The sequence below is a fragment of the Bombyx mori genome, chromosome 21, assembly GCF_030269925.1.
Source record: "Bombyx mori chromosome 21, ASM3026992v2".
In the NCBI taxonomy this organism is placed as follows: domain Eukaryota; kingdom Metazoa; phylum Arthropoda; class Insecta; order Lepidoptera; family Bombycidae; genus Bombyx; species Bombyx mori.
In genome coordinates, this window is record NC_085127.1 from 4,725,631 (window position 1) to 4,749,457 (window position 23,827).

A 23,827-nucleotide genomic window follows, 5' to 3' on the forward strand; every position below is an offset into this window, starting at 1 on the left:
CACGCAGTCCCGAACTAAGAGGTGAATTAAATAGACCGGCCAGGGATCTACCGATTGTGGTACGCGTAAGACAATCAATTATACGCGTACAAATCGCTTGTGTCACGGTTTTATGTTTTGTTTACATTACTCGATGGAACACGCCGGCGCGGCGACTGCGTAAGTTTCTCTCCCATAAGTAGTACTATGGTGTCATCGCTTAACGATTTAAATTTTTTTAAACTGGTTGTGTCGCCAATAGTTTAGTCCTCATATGGTTCCTTGATTCGCTTATGAGATCAATAAGAATCTATGAATATCTAAAACAATAAAGAATTAATAAACAATCTAAATGCTCAGACGCCTCCCCCATAATCCACTGTAAAACGTGCATTTCCAATTATTTTTTATTGCCCTTGCAGACGAGCATACGCCCCACCTGATGGTGAGTGGTTGGTGGAGTGGACGTCGGCAATGCCAGGGGCAGAGCCAAGCCGCTGCCTACCGACTCACCATATTCACACGTTAAAAAAATTGTCGCTTTTCATATAAAGGTGTTTGCCTATTATACCGTATCGTAACCGAAGCCGTATATATGTAAAAACTATGTAAAAAAATATTGTATTTTTAACTAAACACAACGGCCACTAGTACGTTCCTTCACGGACTAAATCTGTTGCATGTTGTACTTATTAGATCGAAGAGAATAATAATATTTCGCTGTGTGCGACAAACAATCCTACGGCTCATATAATAAGAGGTCACCGTAGTTTGTGGAAAATCGCAAGTGGCCACGGTCTTAGTACTATTTAAGGCTCGCTTGAACCCTGCGAAATCACTGTAAGGAGGCCGAATAATCCTTCGTACTATCGAGGTTCGTGTTATGCGCCAGCTGTCAACAGCGTTACAGCCAGGCAAGATCAACGTTCCAACCAAATTGCCTTTTGAATAGTCAAAATTCACGCGTCCTACTACTGAGAACTTGAACCCGTGAATTTGAGACGAGAACCTTAACCAAATGAAAGATAAACCAGGAGTATAATCCATTATACGGACCTGTAGTATCTACAGCACGGGTGGGATCATATAAAAAAAGCCAAAATTTATACGGTCAACGCCCGCTTTGTATACGGGTAAGATAAGCTATTGACACGGTTCTAGGGCACAGTAATAATTTTTGTCGTTTTTTTTTCTGTGCCTATTGCGTTCATAGTACGATATGGTAATACACGGTCTGCAGGGCAAAGAACTTGAAATAGAATACACGTGTAGATTTTAAAAAGTACGTCGACCATACTTTGATAATAAGTAACATTAATGTTAAATTTAAATTAGTTTCTTAAGCACATACTCTTAATAGACGCCCGGTATACATTGATATCCATCAATGCGACTGGGCCGGTGTTCGAATCGTGCTAGCAGGTACCAATCTTTTTGATGAAATATGTGCTTAAAACTGTTCACGAATTCCTTCCATGGTGAAGAAATAACATCGAGTAATAAAAAAAATACCCAAAAAAAATAATAATTGTGCGCGTGCAACTTGGTGCACGTGAATGAAGTGAAACTTCTTATTCGATATGTAGTATTGTGGTTTTCTTCATTTTTCATCCATAAATCGGATTGCTCTTGTAATAGGAAATGCTGTGTATAAGAGATGCGACATTATCAAAATTTATATTATATTTTAAATTATAGATAAAAAATTTATATTAAATATATTTTTAAAATACCTCATTAAATTATTGGACGCTACTCGTTGCTAACGCTCGCCCTGGCCTGTAACAGTTATACTACGAGCATGCGTTCGAGTGCCACTCATTCACTCTCGCTCGGTCTCTTTCTAGTCCATGGTAGCGTTAAACGTTTAACGCAACCTTGTTGGAAGTAGAATTAGAAGTTTGACTTCAAAAAAAAATTACGTAATTATTGGTGATAGAGCATTTTGTGAGCTCGCACGAGTAAGTAGCACCATCCTGCTTATTTCTGCCGTAAAGCAGTAATGCGTTTGGTTTGAAGGGTGGGGCAGCCGTTGTACTGTAAAAACTGAGATTTAGAACTCTTGTGTCAAGGTGGATGGCGGCGTTTATGTTATTAATGTGTATGGGCTCCAGTGGCCACTCAACACCAGATGGGCTATGAGCTCGTCCACCTATGCAGGGAATAACAAAATGAGGCCCCGGTACTCTAAAAAAAATTTGACTCGTGTTAAAAAAACAAATGTTAAAAAAAACCGCAATTCTTTTTTCTTTTGAAATTTATTTAAAAAAAGATCTAATAAAATCATAAACGTTTATAATTAAAGACAAAAATAGTTAGCTACAAAATTTTAATGATTTAAAAATTAAATTGTACAGAAAATAATATCACAAAATATATTATACAGTTAGTTCTACTATACTATAGTGTGTAAATGTGTGTGTAAAAGCTAAGAATGAAATAAAAACAATTGTTCTTACAACAGAACTTTTGCCGAATTCGGCTTCGGCGTGCTGCCAATTTAGGTGGTGCTCTTATTATTCTAAAGCTACAATTATTTGCAGTTGTCATCAGATAATTTTACGAAATTTTACGTGGTAAGTAGAACCTCTTGTGAGCCCGCGCCGGTAGGTACCACCACCCTGCCTATTTCTGCAGTGAAGCAGTAATGCGTTTCGGTCTGAAGGGTGGGGCAGCCGTTACAACTACGAGTATACTGACACCTTAGAACTTCTATGTCAAGGTGGGTGGCGCATTTACGCTGTAGATGCCTATGGGCTCCAGTAACCACTTAACACCAGGTGGGTTGTGAGCTCGTCAACCCATCTAAGCAAAAAAAAAAAAGTTTACAATTATTATTAATCTAGTGAGGTTATAAGCTGTCGATAAATTGTGAGCCAACACTAAAACTTCGTAGATTTATAAACTGATCAATATCCAGCCGCCAAATCGTGATTTTGCGTATGACGAATCGCAAAGTGCGCACTGATTAGTTGAACGATTCACCTGATTTTTCACCGGTTCCCCCATAAATTATGCACATAATAATTAAGCTTTTTTAAGATAGATGTGCAACTCTCGTATTTTTTTGCTTTAGTTTTAGTCTTGTACTGTAGATGTCGCTGCAACCGAATATTAGTCTCCGCAGTCCTCACTAGGTGGCTCTTTTATACTATTCACCTTTTTTAAAGGAGCTCTTTTTGAAAAATCTTCTCGCTTCCCGCCGCCATTATTCTCTAATCGACAAGACAATTTTGTGTGCGTTTTTATTTAATTTTAAAGATATTAAAATCAATTTTAATAGTTACTAATCATAATTATTTTCCACTGCTAGTTCATTTCTACATTAATCCACAAGCTCTAATTCACTCTTGCCAGTAATTTTTAACATTGTTTATTAAATCGAACTTTTTATCATAACATAATACACACTCACTAGATTAATTATAAATAATACTTCGTATAATTATCCGATGTCACAGTCAAAATTTTCATGATAATTCTGATGATACTAAGACTTTTTAATATACATTACATGAGATTACGGAACTAATGTACTATTATTATAAAGAAAAGCAAGTGAAGTGAAATTAAAATTACGTTATTATTTCTTACAACTAAACTTAGAGAAAATAATTTGATCAAGTCAAAAAGTTTATCGATGGTTCGAATTATTTATTTATTATAATTAGTAATCTTGTTCATATGGTATTTGTCTAATCTACGCATTAGATTTAGTATAATTAAAAATATTTAAATTATTAAGTTATTATTAAGTTAAGTATGTTTTTCAAATAGTTTAAGTACGTTGAAATTAAGTAGGTATGTACCTTGTTAAAAATTACATTCTTTGTAATTAAAAATGTTATAAAATCATTTACTAATCCGCTATTTAATTGTCATTTCGTGCCAAAAACAAATAAACAAATCATTTTTCGGGGAATTATACACTGCGATACAGACATAGTTCCTAGTGTGTGGATCGTGTTAAACACAATACAATCGAGTCAATCAAGGATTTCTTATGCTAATACTCGATACTATTATAAATTATAGCTCCAGATAAAACTAAAAGATAAAAGATACAAGAGATACAAGCATGGTTCAGTGGCCCTCTACGCCTGTAACTATGATAGTAGGAGTCAATAGAACATTGTCTATACTAGTCTATAGTGTCTCCCAACTATTTCTATAAACATTACGGTGTTGCTAGCCTAAAAATACGGTAGATGCAACTCTAATACCGTAGGATAAAATAAATATTATGGTAACCTTTTATTGATAAAATTATTCAATAAACCTGAAATGTGTATTTTCCAAATACATTAAAATAATTAAGTATCTCATTTAAATCAAGTAAAATTGCTGCAGATCCGTTTTTATATAAAGGCATGGAAATTAACACAGCTATATCTTAATAATCTGTTGCGTGAACCAGCAATAGATTTTGTGGACAACTGATTTTTTCCACTGACCTTTTCTTTGTCTTCAAGTCAGTAGTCTCACTAAAAATACGTTCACATTCAGCGTTTGAATGTGGCATAGCATTCCTAACATACAACGTGACAAATTCAAGAATGGCCATTACTCTTCTTTGGTTTTTATTTGCGATACACGATGCACTTGTTTTGTTGGATATAATTTCGAAAGTGCCACCAATCATCATCTATAGTCTGCTGGACTTCAAGAGTCGTGTGAGCTATATGAGATAGTAACTTAACATTGAGTTTCAAAATCTTGGTCTTTTTTTTCAGTCACAGATATATAATTTTCGTTGTCAAAAGTTGTAATGAAATTCATTCCCAGTATTCCAGAAACCAGAATTCCCCATTATAGTGTTGTCGTAACAAAATAGTAATATTAAACTAATTTGATTACATGCTAGTAGTAAATTAAGTATTAAGTTTAGTAATTCCAGAAATCTAATAATTAATAAAAATAATTAATTTAATTTATTTCCAGAATTCTAGAAATTTAGGAGGCGACCGAAATTACTGTAGAATGTGGCTATAGAACATATTTGCGGTAGATGAAAGAATTAGAAAAAATATGGTAAATCTACCGTAATTACGGTGTGTTTGAAGTCATTTCATGTCAGACAACATATTAAATCAGCTCACAAGTTTTGACAACGAAAATTACAAAAATCTTGCGTTGTTTTTAAAGTGGCGGTACTTAATCATAATAAAGAAAATCATAGTAACAAAAATCACAAGAAGTTCTTTCGCACGTACTAAATTAAACTCAATAAATAATATTAAATTAATACTACCAAAGAATACTGAATATATTAAAAACAATATTGTCCATCACTGGGACTAACTAGCCTTAGGTACATAATCTTTGAAACAGTGTTTTCATCAACACTCTCTTTCATCTATTTTCCTAATTAAACATGTACATAAATAAAAAAGCTACAAAAATATATTTTAGCCTTACATTTAAATGCCTGAACTCGTAAGTTGAATTATTAATAATTAAAGTATTCCAATTCGATATTCAATAATTAAATTTCAGTATAGGCTTGTTCCTCGTAAATTTTATGGCCATGAAACATTTAAGTAATGGTGGATTTTAGAAAAACAGTCCATACTTTTAGTTACTTTTCGAAACAAATAAATGAATTTCGACTACTTTTACATTTTTAATTCATCTAATTATTTAACTAACAATAATCGTATGATGCCAAAATAATTCCGCTCTTCATGCTCGTTGTTCAATTGACGGTCGCCATATTGGAATATAACAGCAAAAACAAACATGTGTTTAAATTATAACAAATTGAAATCAAGAATAGAACGTGAGCACTGAAGTGTGGTTCCCTCGTACGAAGAGCATCGGCGGCAGGTCACGACTCATCATCTCTAGCCACGCCATGTACAGCGGCGCTGACACGGAGCCCTGGTAAGTAAAACATAGGATAGGATATAGGTAATAACAAACATATTAACTACATATCGACGCTTGAAAGGCAAACGTGACTAAGCGACAATAACTGCTTTGTACATAAATGATAGGCAATAACCATATTCGATGAGCAAAAAAAATATATTTCTAGGTCTATTAAAATCATTTCAATCCTACAGCTAGATTCGTTAAAATAGAATTTTTTTCAGGTATTTCAACTTTAAATTAGTCTACTGTAAAGTTCACGCATTGTCGCTTAGTCACATTTGCCTTTCAAGCGTCGATATGTTTAAATAATTAAAACTAATTTAACGGCCTAAGTAAAACATAGAATAGGATATAGTAATAAACAAAGAGTACTACATACTACTTTTATGGTTTAATCACGCGTTTTTTAGTTATCATTTTATTATTTCCGATGTTTTCGAGTTACCATAATATTCGATACAATAACACATTTGGTCGTGACCAAAAAAACTGTAAAGAATTCGAAATTATATAAACTTAGTTATTAAAAACAGTGCGAGCTTAGACCGAAAAGCAGTTTTGATTATGTAGTCACGCCCGAAAACCGAAAGAAATACTATATATTATGTATACGAGTAATAATTATGTAGCATCTGTAGCAATATCAAAAAATGTTTTTTTTTTCTACCTGTGCTGATAACCTTGATTGACTATTTCAGCTTTTCCTTGAAGTGTAGGTGAGCTCACGGGGCTCAAACCGGGTGTTTTGCTAACACTGGCCCTAGCAAGGGCAATGCTTCCCAGAATCTACCACCAGATCGGAAATGCGTCCCACTGAGAAAATCCGGCGAGAAACTCAGTGGGCCAAAATTTAGATGGCATACGTGTTAATGGTGCCCATAGTCCTCAAGCAGTGAATGCGTTCCGGATTGAGGGTTGAGACACTCCCTGTCCAATACAATTCAGGCTTCGGCCTCGTGTCTCAAGGTAGGATAGTGGCGTTCACATTGTGATGTCCATGGACTCTGTAAGCCGCTTTCCACAATGTGGCAAAAAGTGTTTATCTCGCTTCTTCACACTACTATTCAATAAAAATACTAAATAATGCCACCGAATCATTCTGAGGGACGCGGTCTCCATTCCAATTACTTGGGTAAAGTGTTAGTAGTAGTACTAGCATATATCATCTATACTAATATATAAATCTACAGTTTTTACGGATGTTCCGTTATAACTACTGAACCATGCATCCGATTGAAACTTGGTATCCATGTAGAAAATACATGTACTTAATGGATAGGCTAATATTTATATGAGTGTTGGACTCCCTACACCAGTTGCGGGGGCGTTAATGATGAGAATCTTTGTGGGGGGGAGAAATAATAATGTTAATTTTAAATGCCCAGTGAAGCGGACTGGTACAGCTAGTAAGTTTATATTTTTATTATTGTACTTATAGTTAAAGTTTGTTTCAAGGGTGGCTTTTTGCATGAGTCTCCCTAACGTCCGCGATGTTTGCTGTTATCAGTACCTTGTTATAAACAGCGCATGCGCATGACTCACCTTTCTGGGCATGGGTAGCGACATAACGATGAGCCTCGAGTCCCTTGAGTTGGCGAGTAAAAGCTCCCTCAGTCGCAGCTGCCTATTCGTCTTACCGGATAGCGTCGTCAACTCCGTCTCGCTAATACGACACTCTGCAATAAAGTTTTTCTTTAGTTTTCCTTTGAGACAATAATGTTGCGGGGATTAATGATAATTGGAAGCGCTCGAGGAATTTTTAGTGATGTTTTTATTTACTTGGCAATTCCAGTTGAGTGTCCATTTCATTAACTGTTCACAGGAGGCAGTGCCTTTGTACATAATTTTCCTATTACTCTGTATTATGTCCTCTTTTCTGTGTGTACATAAATAAATAAATAAAAAATAAATAAACTACTATTAACTAAAGAAATATCTCAACTGCGCAATTTTTTTTTCGTTTTCCGTATCGCGACGAGTACATAAGTATCGAAAAAGATTCACAATACGGTTTCTTTTAAATGTTGGCAGTTGGTTTCCGGAGTACCATTAATTTAGGGCAGACGATGCACGAGTCTTATCAATAAATATTATCTTATCTTATCAATTAGTATTTGATGTACTTAGTGTTGCGCATAGATAATGCACTCATACGCTAGTGTTGCGATTAACTAGTCATTGAAATGATGTTGTAATGATTCAGTTATTAGAATAACAAAGTGATTGCATTTTTTATATGTTGTAGTACGTAATGTGAAATAAATAACTTTTTTTTTGTTATAAAGGATGAAATGTAATAATAATAATTGTCGATTAAAGCTTGGGTCAATGTGTGGTGATAGAATCCATATATTTGTCCTATTTAATTCGATAAATATAATCATATGATTTCAAACCAGTAATATTTCAGCCTTTCATTACATTAATTGGGTATTGGTTCGAAAGCTTGAAGTCGCTCAGCGAGTAACGGAACGAGCTATACTCGGTATTTCTCTAAGGGATCGTATCTGGAACGAAGTCATTCGCCAAAGAATCAGAGTAACCGACATAGCTCAATGTATAAGCAAGCTGAAGTAGCAATTGGCCGATCATATCTGTCACAGGACAGATGTCCGTTGGGGTAGACGAGTTCTGGAGTTCCTTTTTTTTTTCCTACCTAAGCTGATAGCCTTGAGAGGCTGTTTCAGCGTAACCTTAACTAGTAGGTGAGCTCATGGGGCTCAAAGCGGAGTGATGCTAACACTGACCCTAGCAAGAGCAGTGCTTCGCAGAATCTACCACCGGATCGCGACCCACTGAGAAGATCCGGCGAGAAACTCAGTGGGCTGTGTCTATGGGTTAATTCGCTCGTCGAGCCCTTCGTCGCAAGCGAAGGGTTCGACGAGGACGGTGACCGGACGGAGTTCCGCTGACTGATAAACGTACGCCCAGTAACAGGATGGAGCAAGGCAGTGGCAGTGGATGGAGATGAGAGAGAGGCCCAAGATGGGGTCCGTGGCGTGACTTGGGAAAGGCCTATAACCAACAGTGGATATAAATAGGCTGTTAATGATGTACCTACCTGTTGAACATAAATTCGAAGAAAGGATTTCCTACAGTTTCCTAATTAATATGGGGGGGGGGGTTATTCCAGGGTTGTAAAAAATTATGGAAAGTGAAATTGAAAACTCACTGTTAATGACGTAATTGGGTCCAGATTTAGCTGGTGAATTCTATTATGACCGTAAAATGCAGATATGGGCTATTTCTATTAGCCCTTTGAAGCGTTATTAAAGAATGTAGGGTTTTAAGCTGGCCTTTACCTGGGGCAGCAGAATCACTTGTAAATTTCTTTATGGTCTCATCGAAGAGCGCTTTGGTCTCTGCTTGCGGAGGTTCCGTTATGTCTTGGACCATTGTCAACGACGAATAGTCAATCCGGAACTTCGACAGTAAATTGGCCATACTGAAAATCAACAGAATTTAAAATAAAAAACTGTGCTTTATGAAGGAAATATCGGTAACTACGGAGTGGAAAATTTTAATTACATCTTTTAAAATTAAATTGTAATATATAACTGGTTTTCATTTAACCGAATGATCCTAAATAACCTGTGAATAAGATACAGAATACATCCGTCCGTAGTTGTAGTCTCACCGTCTTATTCTTTTCAAATTAAACATTACACTTTATTTTTTTTCTTTTTGAAATTAATTCTAATCTAATGACAGGACCATCGCACGAAGGATTATCATCGACCGGTCAGTCTTGGTACTGTAAGTCATGAACAAGACGACTGGACAACTAAAACTTTTTTTCATTGAATACATTGATAGACGAGCTCACAGCCCACCTGGTGTTAAGAGGTTACAGGAGCCCATAGACATCTATTACGTAAATGCCGCCACCCACGTTGAGATATGAGTTCCAAGGTCTCAGTATAATTACAACGGCTGCCCCACCCTCCAAACCGAAACGCATTACTGCTTCGCAGGAGAATAAGCAGGGTGGTTGTACCTACCCGCGCGGACTCACAAGACGTCCTACCAGTAATTATGCAAATTATAATTTTGCGGGTTTGATTTTCATTACACGATGTTATTCCTTCACCGTGGAAGTCAATCGTGAACATTTATTAAGCACGTATTTGATTAGAAAAATTGGTACCCCCCTGCAGGATTCGAACACCAATGCATCGCTAGATACGAATGCACTGGACGTCTTATCCTTTAGGCCGCGACGACTTATCGTGCACTGACTCCAACTGGTCGAATAAAGGAACCACTCACTTTCTTTCTTCGAGCTCCATTTCGTTGAGTCGGTTAGCGAGTGCGAATATACGAAGTTTGCAGTTCCCCCAGGCGGATCGTTGCGAGATGATGTACGGGAGCAGGATTGTGAGGCCGCCGTCGTCGTATAGCCACCACACGTCCACCGTCCCGGATTCCTATAAAGGCAAAGATTTTATTCCTCCTCATTGTGGTCAGATACGATAATTGGAGAAATATCTTTGCACATAGAAATGCACACGGATTGACATATCTGTATTTTTTATGTTTGAGAGATTACTGGTGGCCCGGAGGCCTTTCCAGTTTTACCAGGGCAGGTGGGCGAGCAAGGGCTCAACAGGAGGATTGGGATTTGCTAACAGCTACCCGAGCACCTCCAAAGGAGACCAAACAACTCAAGAGTAGCTGTTTCGCGAATGAATCTACTATCGGATCGGAATTGCGACCCGCTGAGAAGATCCGGCGAGAAACTCAGCGGGCTGATATTTAGGTTAGGTTGCACGTCGAACTCTTTGCCGAGTTCGACGAGTACGGTTACTGTTAGAGCTAAAGATGTCTAATGCAAGGGTTATTGGATCTGATGGATCCGTAAGGACGTGTGACATATGAGTAGCCCCATATTATCGTAAAATTGTATGTGAAGTGTTATGATAAGTATAAGATGGCATGTTACTCAGATTTCTATTTTGTAGATATTTATTATATAGTTATGTAGTATTTTCTTTGGATTTTATTTTATTATTTCCAATGTTTCCAATAATTTATAGTTTTCGTAACCATGGACGACTAAAGTGTTATTCGTCTACATTTGAAAATTCTACTGGCAAATAGTTTTTTTATTTGTTTTGGTTAGAATGTTTTTAATTCCGGCTATGTCTTTCTTGGCGGAAATCTTAACGCACTTTGAAATAACGCAGCCTTTGCTTATTAAAAAAAAAAGGGTCACAATCGCGCACCTTTAGTTTTCAAACATGTTAACCGTTATAATACAATATATTATATGCGTTGCGATCTACGGATTCAGATAATAAATTCATATTCAATATAGTTACTGCAGCCAAAGTAGTTTCATTAAAAATATTAACAATAAGTCTCCATTTTCTGTTGATTTTTATCGGCAATGACAAATATATCAATACTCGGATGTCTCTTGATGAGTCATTGTGTTTAAATTGTTATATCTATCAATTGTTAACTTTAATAGACTATATAGAACTTCATTGTATGTTAATATTGTTCGTTTACTATTAAGATAATAAAAGCAGCCATGAATTACCTACCTGTTTCCGTTTAAATATTGACATCTGAGTTAATTGATCTTTAGACAGTTCAATTCCGTTCGCCGCGTTGTAGATGATCTGACGATGCATGTCGGTGGGCCTTTTGTCTTTCTTTTTCTTATCTTTTATGTCTTTGGCATCAGTTATTGTGAACGATCGCGAAGTGGACAGTGTTAAAATATCTGTTGAAAAAACAAAGAGGTTTATTTTTTATTGCTTAGATGGGTGGACGAGCTCCCAGCCCACCTGGTGTTAAGTGGTTACTGGAGCCCATAAGCACCTACAATGTCAATGCCGCCACCCAACTTGAGATATGAGTTCTAATTGATTGATTGATTCATATGATTTTTATTACACGATGTTATTCCCTCCCCGTGGAAGTCAATCATGAACATTTGTTAAGTGCGTATTTCATTGGAAAAATTGGTACCCGCCCGCGGGATTCGAACACCGGTGCATAGATACGAATACACCGGACGTCTTATACTTTTAGGCCACAACGACTTCACTCAATAGGTCACATTATTGACAAAACTGACGGAAAATTATCAGTGCATTTCAATCTCGTGAACACGTGATGTGTGCGAGAAGGACGGAGCATGTGTCGTCACCACAGAAATATTTTGTTTTTTTCTGTGGTCGTCACTATTCGCCTTAAACAAACTACGTGATGCATACAAGTGAGCATTGTTTTCCGCTTAACTGAATATTGTATTCGTTCTTAGTTCAGTGTGCTTAGTGCGAGTTTTTTAACGTTCTCGATAGCGTAAAAGTTAGCTCATATTTGTATGGAATGGATCGTTTGCCTACGTTTGCCTTTAGGGGGGCTGTTCTAACTGCATACAAAATTGGGTTAACTTTTATGCTATCGAGAGCGTTAAAAAACTCGCACTGAGCACACAACGATTGCTTTGAATTCCGAATACTAACTGGAAAGATTGTTCTTGGCGGAGGAGTCGGTGTGGATGTCGAGGTCTGAGTCCGCGTGCATGATGAGCGCGTCTGAGCGGCGCACGTGTAGCTCGCCCGAACCGCTCGACGTGACGGTCAGCGACCCCGCGCCCTCTTCCCCACCCCCCGCCGCGCCGTAGTCCAGCCCGCCGCGCACACGGACTATAGCGACGGCCAGACGGTTCTCGAACGCCGTGCTAACGAATAGAACAGTTTCAAATTTCGACTTATTAAATCAGATCTTTAGGCCCACTGAGTTTCTCGCCGGATCTTCTCAATGGGTCGCGTTTCCGATCCGGTGGTAGATTCTGCGAAGCACGGCTCTTGCTAGGGTCAGTGTTAGCTCCGGTTTGAGGCTTATGAGCTAACCTACTAGCTAAGGTTACGCTGAAACAGCCTCTCAAGACTGTCAGCTTAAGTAGGAGAAAAAAAAAAGATCTTTGATAAACAGCGTGTAAATACAAACCTAAACTATTATGTTATATGTGCCGTTAAATATTGTAATAATATCTTATCTAAAGAGAATAATAAAGTAGTAAAAAGTGACAATTTTAATTTCGTATTAAGCAATATTAACAAAAGAAAAGATATAGAATTTAATAGTAATGTTAAATTAAAAAGAAGACCCTTACCAGAATTACCAGAAAAGTATTTGGTAAAGAATGAATATTTCTTGAAATTTTTTGTTTACGAATTTTTCACAGAATGTGAAAAACTATTCATCGGTTTTTTATTTCATAAATGAGGTTAAATACAACCACTACACTAAGCAAACGTAGGACTTACTGTAACACATTGAAATAAGCAACGAGGTCTTCGGCCGAAGCTGTTGTCCAATCTGACTTGTAGCCCATGAGTAACACGTTGGGCGCCAGTTTGCCGACGCCGGTCGCCTGTATCAGGGCTCGTGCTCCTTGTTCAAAGTTGAATCCGTGCACTAGCGAACAGAAGGCGCGCACTTTCCTCTCTTGCAGCCATTCGTTATCTGCACGAGCTCGCGCTGAGCACACCTTGTATGACAGTTTTTCCTGAACACAGAATCATATTTTCAAAAGTTTTTTTTTACGAATTATTAATGTGAAAAGTTTTTTAGCATCATTGTGATTCGAAAGTCGATGAAACAAAAAAGCGACGATAAAAAGAGACAAACACATAAATCCATAAGATATAACGTGGCAGAAAATGAGATAGGAACAACCACGGAATAGAACCTTATTTATCTACTCCGTGTGAACAACTATACGATGTATGTTATATTCGTGTTTCTCTTTGTATTCTGCTTCGTACTTAATACATTGTGAATAAATCTATGTAATATATACGAATAAAATTAAAAATAGTTATCAACCTTTGTATCACTGTGATCATGACTAAAACCTACAATTATACTCTTCTCGAAATTTTATTATACATTCATCTCCTTATCTTGAAGCCAGAATTTTTGAAGGTTTCACTTCTGCCATGTGTGAATTGCACACATGTTTTTTTAAGTTTTCGCTTCTATCTATCGATGCGGAAAACATGGTAAGAGCTCGTTAACTAATAATGTAAGATTTTTTCAGCTATTCGTAATGCCTTAAGCCGTGAATTCGGGGAGTGAATTTTATCATATAATTGTCTCGCGATCGCAAAAATCAAACACATTGTATATTCCCGGTTGAAGAGCTATTAGTATTACTCCGGTTCTACAAACTGCCAGTCGATACCAACATACTCGTATTAAATACAGCAGCGACGTTGTCCGGGTCATATCATTGACTATGATAAAATTAATCTGTATGTTGAAAAGTTATGGTAAAAAGTATCTAGGTTGTAAGCTATTACTATGCAAAATTTCACCCGAGTCTGTTCAGTCATTTTTGCGTGAATCGAGTAAAAGAAATACCGAAACATTCACATTTGTAATATTCGTATAGATATCTCATAAAAAATGAGGATCCATCGCACACGGGACAGACTGCTCATCTGCATCGTTCACAAGAAAAGAAATAATAGTTTAAAAAAAACTAACAAAATACGCTTTTACAATACTACAATAAAATCATTTTTTCTTACAAGATTTTTAATTCAAATTTATTAAACTTTATTTTCTATTTTTTAGTTGAATTTCGATTTTTTTAATATTTTTTTTAATATTGCATTGTCATCGATTCTTAATAAGTTTATCAAATTTCGAGTTAATCCGATCCGGGGTCAAAATCATGTTTCGTTACAAACATACATACGACTGAAGCTAATAAAAGCGTATTAAAAAGAGATTGCGGTAAATTTTATTAACCTTCGAAATATCTCCAATGATCATAAGAGAGCCGGCTTTGGTGATGAGGCTACCCAGGTCTACGAGCGGCGGACGAGCGTGGGCGCGTCCCCCCAGCACCAGCAGTTGCGGCCAGTAGTTCTTCACGTGCTCCCCAGTGCGGGCCAGGTTGTGGGCACTGGACAACGCCGTCTTGTACATCTGAGCTTGCGTGCTACTGCCCCAGTTCACATCTGAACGATTCAAATAATATATCGATGTATTCTTGAGAGACGATATACTACTTTTATGACACATACTCGATACACGTAACTAGGTATACCTACTTGAGACCTTAGAACTTATATCTCAAGGTGGGTGGCGTATTTACGTTGTAGATGTCTGTGGGATCCAGTGACCACTTAACACCAGGTGGGCTGTGAGCTCCTCCTCCTATCTAAGCAAAAAAAAAAAATTTGTTTGTGGTTATCGGAGCACATTGACATTGAAAAAAATGACAGTAAATGCCGCGACCCACCTTGAGACATGGAGTTTTAAGGTCTCCGGTTTTACAGTACAACGGCTGCCCCGCCCTTCAAACCGAAATGCATTACTGCTTCAGAACTGCGGCAGAAATAGGCAGGGTGGTGGTAGCTACCCGTGCGAACTCACAATACCAAATACCACCAGTAACTCATCAATTTTTTTACTCATCAACAAAACAAGTAAAATTAATTTTGTTACTAAAATATTAAAGATATGATAGATTCCAGCTAAATTATATATAAATATACTCAATTGCCAAACGTAAACAAATTTGGTTTTATTAATTCCCGACGAAAGAGATCGTGTGATTCACATGAACGTAAATAAAATCTTGCAAATAATCTTCAAGGAATTCAACTAGCATTTCAAACAGCTTTCTGGATACGATCTTCAAACAAACTTATAAATGTTTTTCTAGCACGAACGAACGTGATCCCATTTCAATGACAAAGACACGCACTGTATTTTTTATTCTATTTATTTATTTATTTAGTTGTACCAACAAACTGATCATCAATTCAGAACATCGATAAGAAGGTATGTGATATAATAATATGTCACCCGAATTGTAGGTACAAACAACAGTGCAATAGTTGACAACGGTTGACTTGAAAATAAAAATGAAAAATTATAAAAATTATGAGTTCCTGGCTTAAGTAGCATTGAAAAATCCGTCGTTATTTTTATTCGATTTCGTCTTCTGAAGTATATAATAGGATCTTAAAAAAAAATATACAGTCATCAGGTTTGAGCCCCGTGAGCTCACCTACAAACGTTAGGGTTACGCTGAAATAGCCTCTCAAGGCTCTAAGCATAGGTAGGAAAAAAAAAAACCGATAACCTTTATAATTGATGATTATAGTGATATATTTGAAATTTAGTAAATAACGTTAAAAAACCATATTTTCTCACCGGGATTACGGTAGTGCACGATGAGATACAGCGTGAAGAATATTGCAATGGTCACGAGCGACATGATCCAGCTGATGAGCAACATGATCCCGACACACATCAGGAAACCGGCCAGGGACACCCAAACATTGTAGTACTGTAATTTATTTATTTGGAAAACAACAATTATTGTAGTGTATACATTAATATATACATTAACATCCTTACGTAATGAAATACATTTTTGAATGTCTATCAAATTCTGATGTTGATTATTAGTTTAAAAAAAATTTATAGCTTCAAACTTTTCACTGAGAAAGTATAATATACATTAATATCAGTACGTAATCAAATACATATTTGAATGTCTATCAAAAGAAGCTTACTTTGAATGTAGGTCGCCAGCCAAGAGGCCGCACCAGCGCCGCGTGAAACGTGCAAAAGTTTATCAGCGCATATGATGCCAGGTAGAAATTGGAGATCAATGGCGCGATCGCATTTAATTTCGCTGTAACACAATACATAATTACTACGGATCTTTTCTAAGCATAAAAATCATCTGTTTATTGATTTATAATATCTAAATAAAATATACAAATAAAATTTAATTTTTCAGTAAAAAAAGTTGTTTACTTATTAATTTAATTTTAGATTACGAGTAAGTTTATGTACAGTTGTTAGAGTAGTTAAATTGAAATAATTACCAATAAGTAGAAACAGTAAGGACACTAAGAAGGTGAGCACGTATCCTCTGTAGGCTTCTCCGTGTCGTCCGTACGGTTTCGAGAAGAAGATGAGTCCTGGGTAGATGCGGTCGACGCCGAGCGCCTGGATGAGTCGCGGCACCGACAGCAGGTTGGTGAGCGCCGTGGACAGAGTCGCCGCCCAGCAGCCCGCGTAGATGAAGGGGCCCCACGCCGACATCAGTTGCATGATCTAAACAAAGAACGGATACTGATTTTATTATACCATTAGAAACAGACTTCGATTATTTAATATGCTAGAATGAAGAGAGTTTTTGAATATGTTTAACGTGAAATCTTGATAAGTAAGTCGGTGAAAACGTAGCTTTAAATACCACACAACATCATAGGGAGGTTCCTGATTTCCAATCAGTGCTGTTCAGTGCAATCACTACGGACAGCATCAGCTGAGCTATCCTATTTTGTTTTATTTATAAATTTTTTATTTCTTCTTCTTCTTCTTCTATATCGTTCCCTCACTACTGAGGATCGCGACCATATGCGACGTTTACTTTTTTATTTACATTTTTTTTACATATATTATTTGACGTTTTTCATCTACATACTATTTATTATTTAATTATGTTTCCCGTGCGGAAGGCAATAAACGATTGTATTTTTTACTATATAACACACATAATTATCCAATATTATTAATATTATCTATACAACGTGAAGGAGTTGTCCACAGAATTAGACGATTTAGACATGTATCTAATTTTGGAGATAGTACCGAAGGGAAAAAATTCCACCAAATGGGTGATATTGCTTGGTAGACTGACGCTATGAATGCTATCGGAACTTGTATATATGCAAGCTGATCTTTCAAATATATTTGAGAAAAAACAAAAAAAAAAGCCCGCTGAGTTTGTTTCGCCGGTTCTTCTCAGGACTGTGGCTTTTTTTGGAACCGGTGGTAGAGTTAACATTGTTATTTGTACTTTGACATTCAACAAGTGTGTCATACTGACATCTAAGTTGAAATAAATGATTTTGAATTTGAATTTGAATTTGAAAATATCTTGTCTTCTAGAATTGCTATGGTCACATAACTATTGCAACTTACCTCGAAATCAACGTGCATCCCATATTTGCAAGGGAATAATGTGCTGTTAGCACACTGACTGACCGCACTGTAATTTGTAACTGTGCCGTTGCTGATGACCAGGTCAGTGATATTTCCGCTCGCGTCACGGAGGGCTGCGGCTCCGGTGAATAAAACCATCATAGCGTAGCTCACCATAGATATTAGGAGCGCTAATAACGTGCCTTTTGGTATGGCGGATGCGGGGTCCTAATGAACAGACAATAGGAAAGGTAAATTTTTCGAGAAAAAAAAAAACGACATTTCTTTAATAACAATTTTTTTATACATCTAAACTACGACTTAGTAACTTAGACAGCCACAATAGGATAGGAAAAATTTTCGAAAAAAAATCCGAAATTTATTTAATAAAAAATTTTTTGATACAACTTTTGTAAACTACGACTTAGAATAGCAAACGGCATTTAAAAATATTCAAATACTGTTAAACATAAACATACTGTTAATTAAACGTCTGAGATGCTAAAGTACTTATTACCTTATTGGAGAATATGCTCATGATAATGGAATATAAATTTTACAGTAAAAAAATATTTAATTTTGTTGTGAACGAAATACACGACCTTCATTTCCACGTCTGTGGTGCCGGAGTTAACAGGTAAAGGCATTATAGTAAACAATGCTCATAATATACAGATTTACGATAAGGACAACATCATCGTAAACTGTGGTTCATATTTCTATTACAACAGCTATTTTTTTTCCTACCAATGCTGATAGCCTTGAGAGTCTATTTCAGCTTCTCCTTGACATGTAGGTGAGCTCATGGGGCTCAAACCGGGAGTGTTGCTAACACTGGCCCTAGCAAGAGCAATGCTTCGCAGAATCTACCACTGGATTGGAAACGGGACCCATTGAGAAGATCCGGCGAGAAACTCAGTGGGCTGAGAGCTATTATGATTTTACTTTAGTCTTATATACAATTGTTCTTTACAAGCATTTGTCATTGAATTCCTCTTGATCGAATAGACTGGTTTTTTTTGTGTGTGTATTTGTATAGATACCTAGCTTAGATTTATATTTGGACCCGATAGGTTAATTCCACCGTACTTTTTGACTACTAAGTCTGGCCATAAATACTGTTACAATTAAAAATAAACAAAATATTACATTTGAATTTGGAATCTGTCATTTTCATATGATTGCTTGGTATTAGTAAAATGTTTGTGTACCGGGCTATTAATAGGTGCAATGAGACCTCCTCTGTTTGTGACAGAAAAAAATCTGGCCGTCCACGTAGTGTTCGTACGAAAAAGGTGGTCAAAGCAGTAAGGGAAAGAATTCGAAGAAATCCTGTCCGAAAGCAAAATATTTTATCTCGGGAGATGAAGATAGCACCTAGAACCATGTCGCGTATTTTAAAAGATGACTTAGGACTTGCAGCCTATAAGAGACGTACTGCTCATTTCTTAACTGATAATTTAAAAGAGAATAGGGTGGTAAAATCGAAACAACTACTGAAGCGGTACGCAAAGGGAGGTCATAGAAAAATTTTGTTTACGGATGAGAAATTTTTTACAGTTTAGCAACATTTTAACAAACAAAATGACCGTATTTATGCTCAAAGCTCAAAGGAAGCTTCCCAATTAGTCGACAGAGTGCAACGTGGGCACTATCCGACTTCAGTGATGGTTTGGTGGGGTATTAGCTATGAAGGAGTGACTGAGCCATACTTTTGTGAAAAAGGTATCAAAACATCGGCACAAGTGTATATACCATTCTTCACCATTCTTGAGAAGGCAGTGAAGCCCCTTAACAACACCATGTTCAATAATCAAGAATGGTCCTTCCAGCAAGACTCGGTGCCAGGTCATAAAGCTCGGTCTACGCAGTCTTGGTTGGAAACGAACGTTTCGGACTTCATCAGAGCTGAAGACTGGCCGTCGTCTAGTCCCGATCTTAATCCGCTGGATTATGATTTATGGTCAGTTTTAGAGAGTGCGGCTTGGTCTAAACGCCATGATAATGAGTCAATCGATGCGAGTGATTACCACGTGTTCTACCAAAGCTGTTAGTTTCCTTTCTCGGAATGAAACTTAACGCTGAGGCCGTGTTTGTTTCAGTGGAACGATGTAAATCATTAGAAATAACAAACATCGTGACTCACTGTCCGGCATGCATCGCCCACTTCAATTGGCTTTAATGAATCGATTCGGTGTCCGCTGCGCGATTTTATCAAGAACGATATGTTTGCAGGTCAAACAAATTGATCCTTCTATTGGATCCAGTAGTTCATTCGATTGGCTTTAAAATGCCGAAATTCTTTAATCTAATATGTTGAACGATGTTTGAATGTATGACATGATAATTATAGAATTTGTAGTGTCGAGCTCGTATTGACCTATCGCGAAAACACCTACGTTCAATTCGAAATATTGAATAACCGTTTGAGAAGCGACTTTTTTTTTTCCTAGTTTGGGAACCGTCAACTTATCTTTTATTTGAATTAGTAGAACGTTACGTCAAGTTTTTCAACGCCCTTTAATCTCTTTACTGGTGTCTTTGCCGTATTTTGTGGCTCAGTGAATCATCCTATTTAGGTACTCTGATTAGCCCGCAACTTGCTATTTTAAACGCATTTTCAAAACACGTTGCTTAACACATAATGAGTTATTGACAAATCCATTGTGAGAACAATGCACTTCGGTGTTTAACTACGCGCATACAAGCTAAATCAGTAACTATTAGGAATGTTATAGTCGTAGTATTGGCACAAGCTACAACGATTTACAGGGGTATATAATCGTTTCTCTCTGACGAATAGACGAGCTATCGGCAACCGGAACTCTTAGCTAACACAGTCCCATCGTGAGATATGAGATAGGATATAACAAGAGCATTAGAATATTGTAACAAATTTAAGAATTTTTATTTTACCGATCTGGATTCATTGATTCTTCGTTGCACAAATAGGAAAAGCGCAGCGTATAATAAATTTATATCTCGTGCCACCAAATAATTACGTGTAAGCTTTCCTTCATGAATGCGCTCATGAACACACCTTTAAAAATGTTTATTTAAAAAAGAAATGGTATTAAGGTGTGAAGAATGGTAAAATTTAAACTTCTACATGGTCATATCGATCTTTCGAATACAACGAGCCATCGTATTTGTTAAAGCACTTTAGTGGGTAGTTACATCTATACTAATATATAAATCTACAGTGGTTTTTACGGATGTTCCGTTATAACTACTGAACCGTGCATCCGATTGACTTGAAACTTGGCATCCATGTAGTTAATGTATAGGCTAATATTTATATAAGTGTTGGGCTCCCTAATAATAATGACAATAAATAATAATGTTCATTTTAAATGCCCAGCGAAGTGGGCGAGTATGGTTAGTCTCTTAGAAATTTTCTTATAAGCCAGGGTGAGAAAAAGATACAAAAAATGTCATTGCCAAAGAAATTTGTCTCACGGTTAAATACATATATTTGACACCAAAAGTATCAAAATGACACGATTGTATATATTTTTTTACTAGAAACAGAGGGCATTCGTTCATGAAATTCCACTGCACAATTATTATTATAATAATTTTTTTTTTATTGCCTTTGTAGGCAGACGAGCATACGGCTCACCTGATGGTAAGTGGTCACCGTCGCTCATGGACGTCAGCAATGCCAGGGGCAGAGCCAAGCCGCTGCCTACCATAAAGTACTCTCCGCTAGCCTCGTTTGAAGAAGGACATGTCATAGCGCTCGGAAAACACCGAGGAAATTGAATTTTAGATTTTAAAAAAACTCGATTGAAACGATATTGTATAATAATAGTATGTAGCTACCGTAATTGTAAATCTTAATTCAAAATACAATAAATAAAACCGGTAAAAATACAAGTATAAAAAAAATATTTGAACTTAAATATAGAATATACAAAATTACCGAACTAATTCTAATTATTAAAAAAAAATTGCCAACCTTCAGATCGCCAGATATATTCGCGCCTGCCTGTATTCCGGTCACGGATGGAAAGAATATGGCGAAGACACTGAAGAAGTTCTGCTCCATGCCCTCACTGTATTTGAAGTCAGAATTGAAGTTTTCTACGAACGTTGATGCTGAGAGTAAACAAATAAGCGATTAAATACTTTATTTTTTATTTCGTAACATTTAAGTGTTTTAGGTAATGTTATGTCCCATAGTCGAACTTCTATGCTCGCAGCCTGCGTGGGAGAAAGTCTGTTCTGACCAATGGATTAAAAGTTAGACTAAATTATTTCCGAAGGCTCAAACTATTTTAACTTATTTTATTGCCCTCGTCGCCAGACGAGTACATCTGATGATGAGTTTTTTTTTCCTACTATTGATTGATATTGATACCGATATATAGCCTTGAGAGGCTATGTCAACGTACCCTAACAAATAGGTGAGCTCACGGTACTCAAACCTGAAGACGTTGCTAGCACTAACCCTAAAAAAAGCAGTGCTTCGCAGAATTTACCACCGGATCGGAAACGCGATCCACTGAGAAGATCCAGCGAGGAACTCAGTGGGCTGTGTCTTTGATTTAATTTACTCGCCGAGCCCTTCGTCGCAAGCGACGGGTTCGACGAGATCGATGACCGATACCTAAAAGCACCGTTAGTGGATCGGGAGATGGTGAGTGGTTACCGTCACTCATGGACATTAGCAATACCTGCCTACCGTCATACCAAATTAAATAGGCTCAATCGCTTGGACGAGAAAATTTAATTAAAGTATTACGTATTTTCGTATTACATATTTGCTCCGTAACTTCTAACAGCGTAAAAATAACTTCAAAGTTTTTTTTAAATGACATAAATTTTTTTTTTTACACTTTAATGAACTCCCCTGACCACATAGAGCAAACATTCGTGTGATGAACAAGTTTGTTTGCTCTTTGTCTCGATTTGTATTATCTATATGTATCTAACTTAAGCGTATATGCATGTCAGACTCTAGTACCCATAACCACGGAATAGATAAATAAGGTTGGAATGGTAATGTAGGCGGGGCAAGCGTGCCACGGTTATGATTGTACAAACATAACTCGACCGATTCTTTCATTCACCGCGTTTAGTGCGCTTCGGACTACTTTGGCGAACAGATCTCCGCTTTATAGTGCCGTGTTGTGCAATTATAACTTGTAAAACAAAAAATCAGACCTCAAGTATAGAGCGAGGAGGTATGTCTTTCGATCGGTAAGTCGAAATTACCATTTAATTACAATATTATTTGTCTAAAACATAAAAATATACTGAGCATTATGAAATTATAAACATTAACAATATTATTGCGGCAAGTTATAAATAGCATACATTGCGCGATGTGTACTCGCCCAATGAACGCAATGACCAAGTCAGCTTCCAATGTACTACATGCATTGCGTTCTCTACACTTCAATCTTTGAAATTTCGGCCTTTGCCCTGATTGGCCGTGGTGCAGTTTGTCGATAGTGAGGTGACCATGTGGTGAAATAAAATCATCGACAGAATTCTCGACTATATTTACATTTGACATGGATATTTTTTGCATTATTTTATATTTAATTAATGATACCTAGTATATTCTTGGTGAGACGTATTTTGAGTAAAATAAATATGTATTATTATTATTGAATTATTATCATTGAATTAAAGTGAAGGTATAATATAAAGGGACATGTAGACCTCTCATTTACGGGTATTTACTATATTGTCTAAGACGTATTAAAATCTATGTAAAATGCTATTTGACTTATGCAGTAAATAAAAAATTTTAGGTTTCCTAAAGAACCTAACGACAGGGAACATGGATTGACGTGACAGGTAGAGGAAACTGGAGACAAAGACGAGTACTATTTGCTCTAAACATTTTACTGAAAATTATTTTACCATAAAAAAAATCAGAATACACTTAGTTTTGAAAAATTCATTCGCAATTAATAGCAAGCGCCAACTGCTTAACAAATACGTTTTATTCCAGCGACAGTGACTATTTGTAATTAAT

General features: G+C 36.7%; 1 protein-coding gene and 1 long non-coding RNA gene across 4 annotated transcripts in view; one reads left to right on the forward strand and one right to left on the reverse strand.

Moving 5' to 3' along the window:
* The first annotated feature begins 20 nt into the window (after nt 1-20).
* Nucleotides 21-3,842, forward strand: LOC119630118 (uncharacterized). Its single transcript, XR_005245919.2, has 2 exons — nt 21-159; nt 402-3,842. It is a non-coding gene; the product is annotated as an uncharacterized LOC119630118 (long non-coding RNA).
* A 1,740-nt stretch (nt 3,843-5,582) lies between these two features.
* Nucleotides 5,583-23,827, reverse strand: part of LOC101744951 (bumetanide-sensitive sodium-(potassium)-chloride cotransporter) — a 55,393-nt gene continuing 37,148 nt past the window's right edge. For all 3 annotated transcript variants that reach the window (XM_021350223.3, XM_021350222.3, XM_004929566.5), the window contains 13 exons: nt 21,797-21,936; nt 17,836-18,063; nt 16,731-16,962; nt 16,413-16,534; nt 16,048-16,183; nt 14,632-14,843; nt 13,140-13,381; nt 12,333-12,550; nt 11,403-11,584; nt 10,123-10,280; nt 9,156-9,298; nt 7,396-7,529; nt 5,583-5,859 (listed from right to left, as the gene is read on the reverse strand). In XM_021350223.3, the coding sequence (XP_021205898.2) occupies nt 5,746-5,859; nt 7,396-7,529; nt 9,156-9,298; nt 10,123-10,280; nt 11,403-11,584; nt 12,333-12,550; nt 13,140-13,381; nt 14,632-14,843; nt 16,048-16,183; nt 16,413-16,534; nt 16,731-16,962; nt 17,836-18,063; nt 21,797-21,936 (2,261 nt within the window). In that variant the 3' untranslated portion in view covers nt 5,583-5,745. The remainder of the gene's footprint in view (nt 5,860-7,395; nt 7,530-9,155; nt 9,299-10,122; nt 10,281-11,402; nt 11,585-12,332; nt 12,551-13,139; nt 13,382-14,631; nt 14,844-16,047; nt 16,184-16,412; nt 16,535-16,730; nt 16,963-17,835; nt 18,064-21,796; nt 21,937-23,827) is intronic.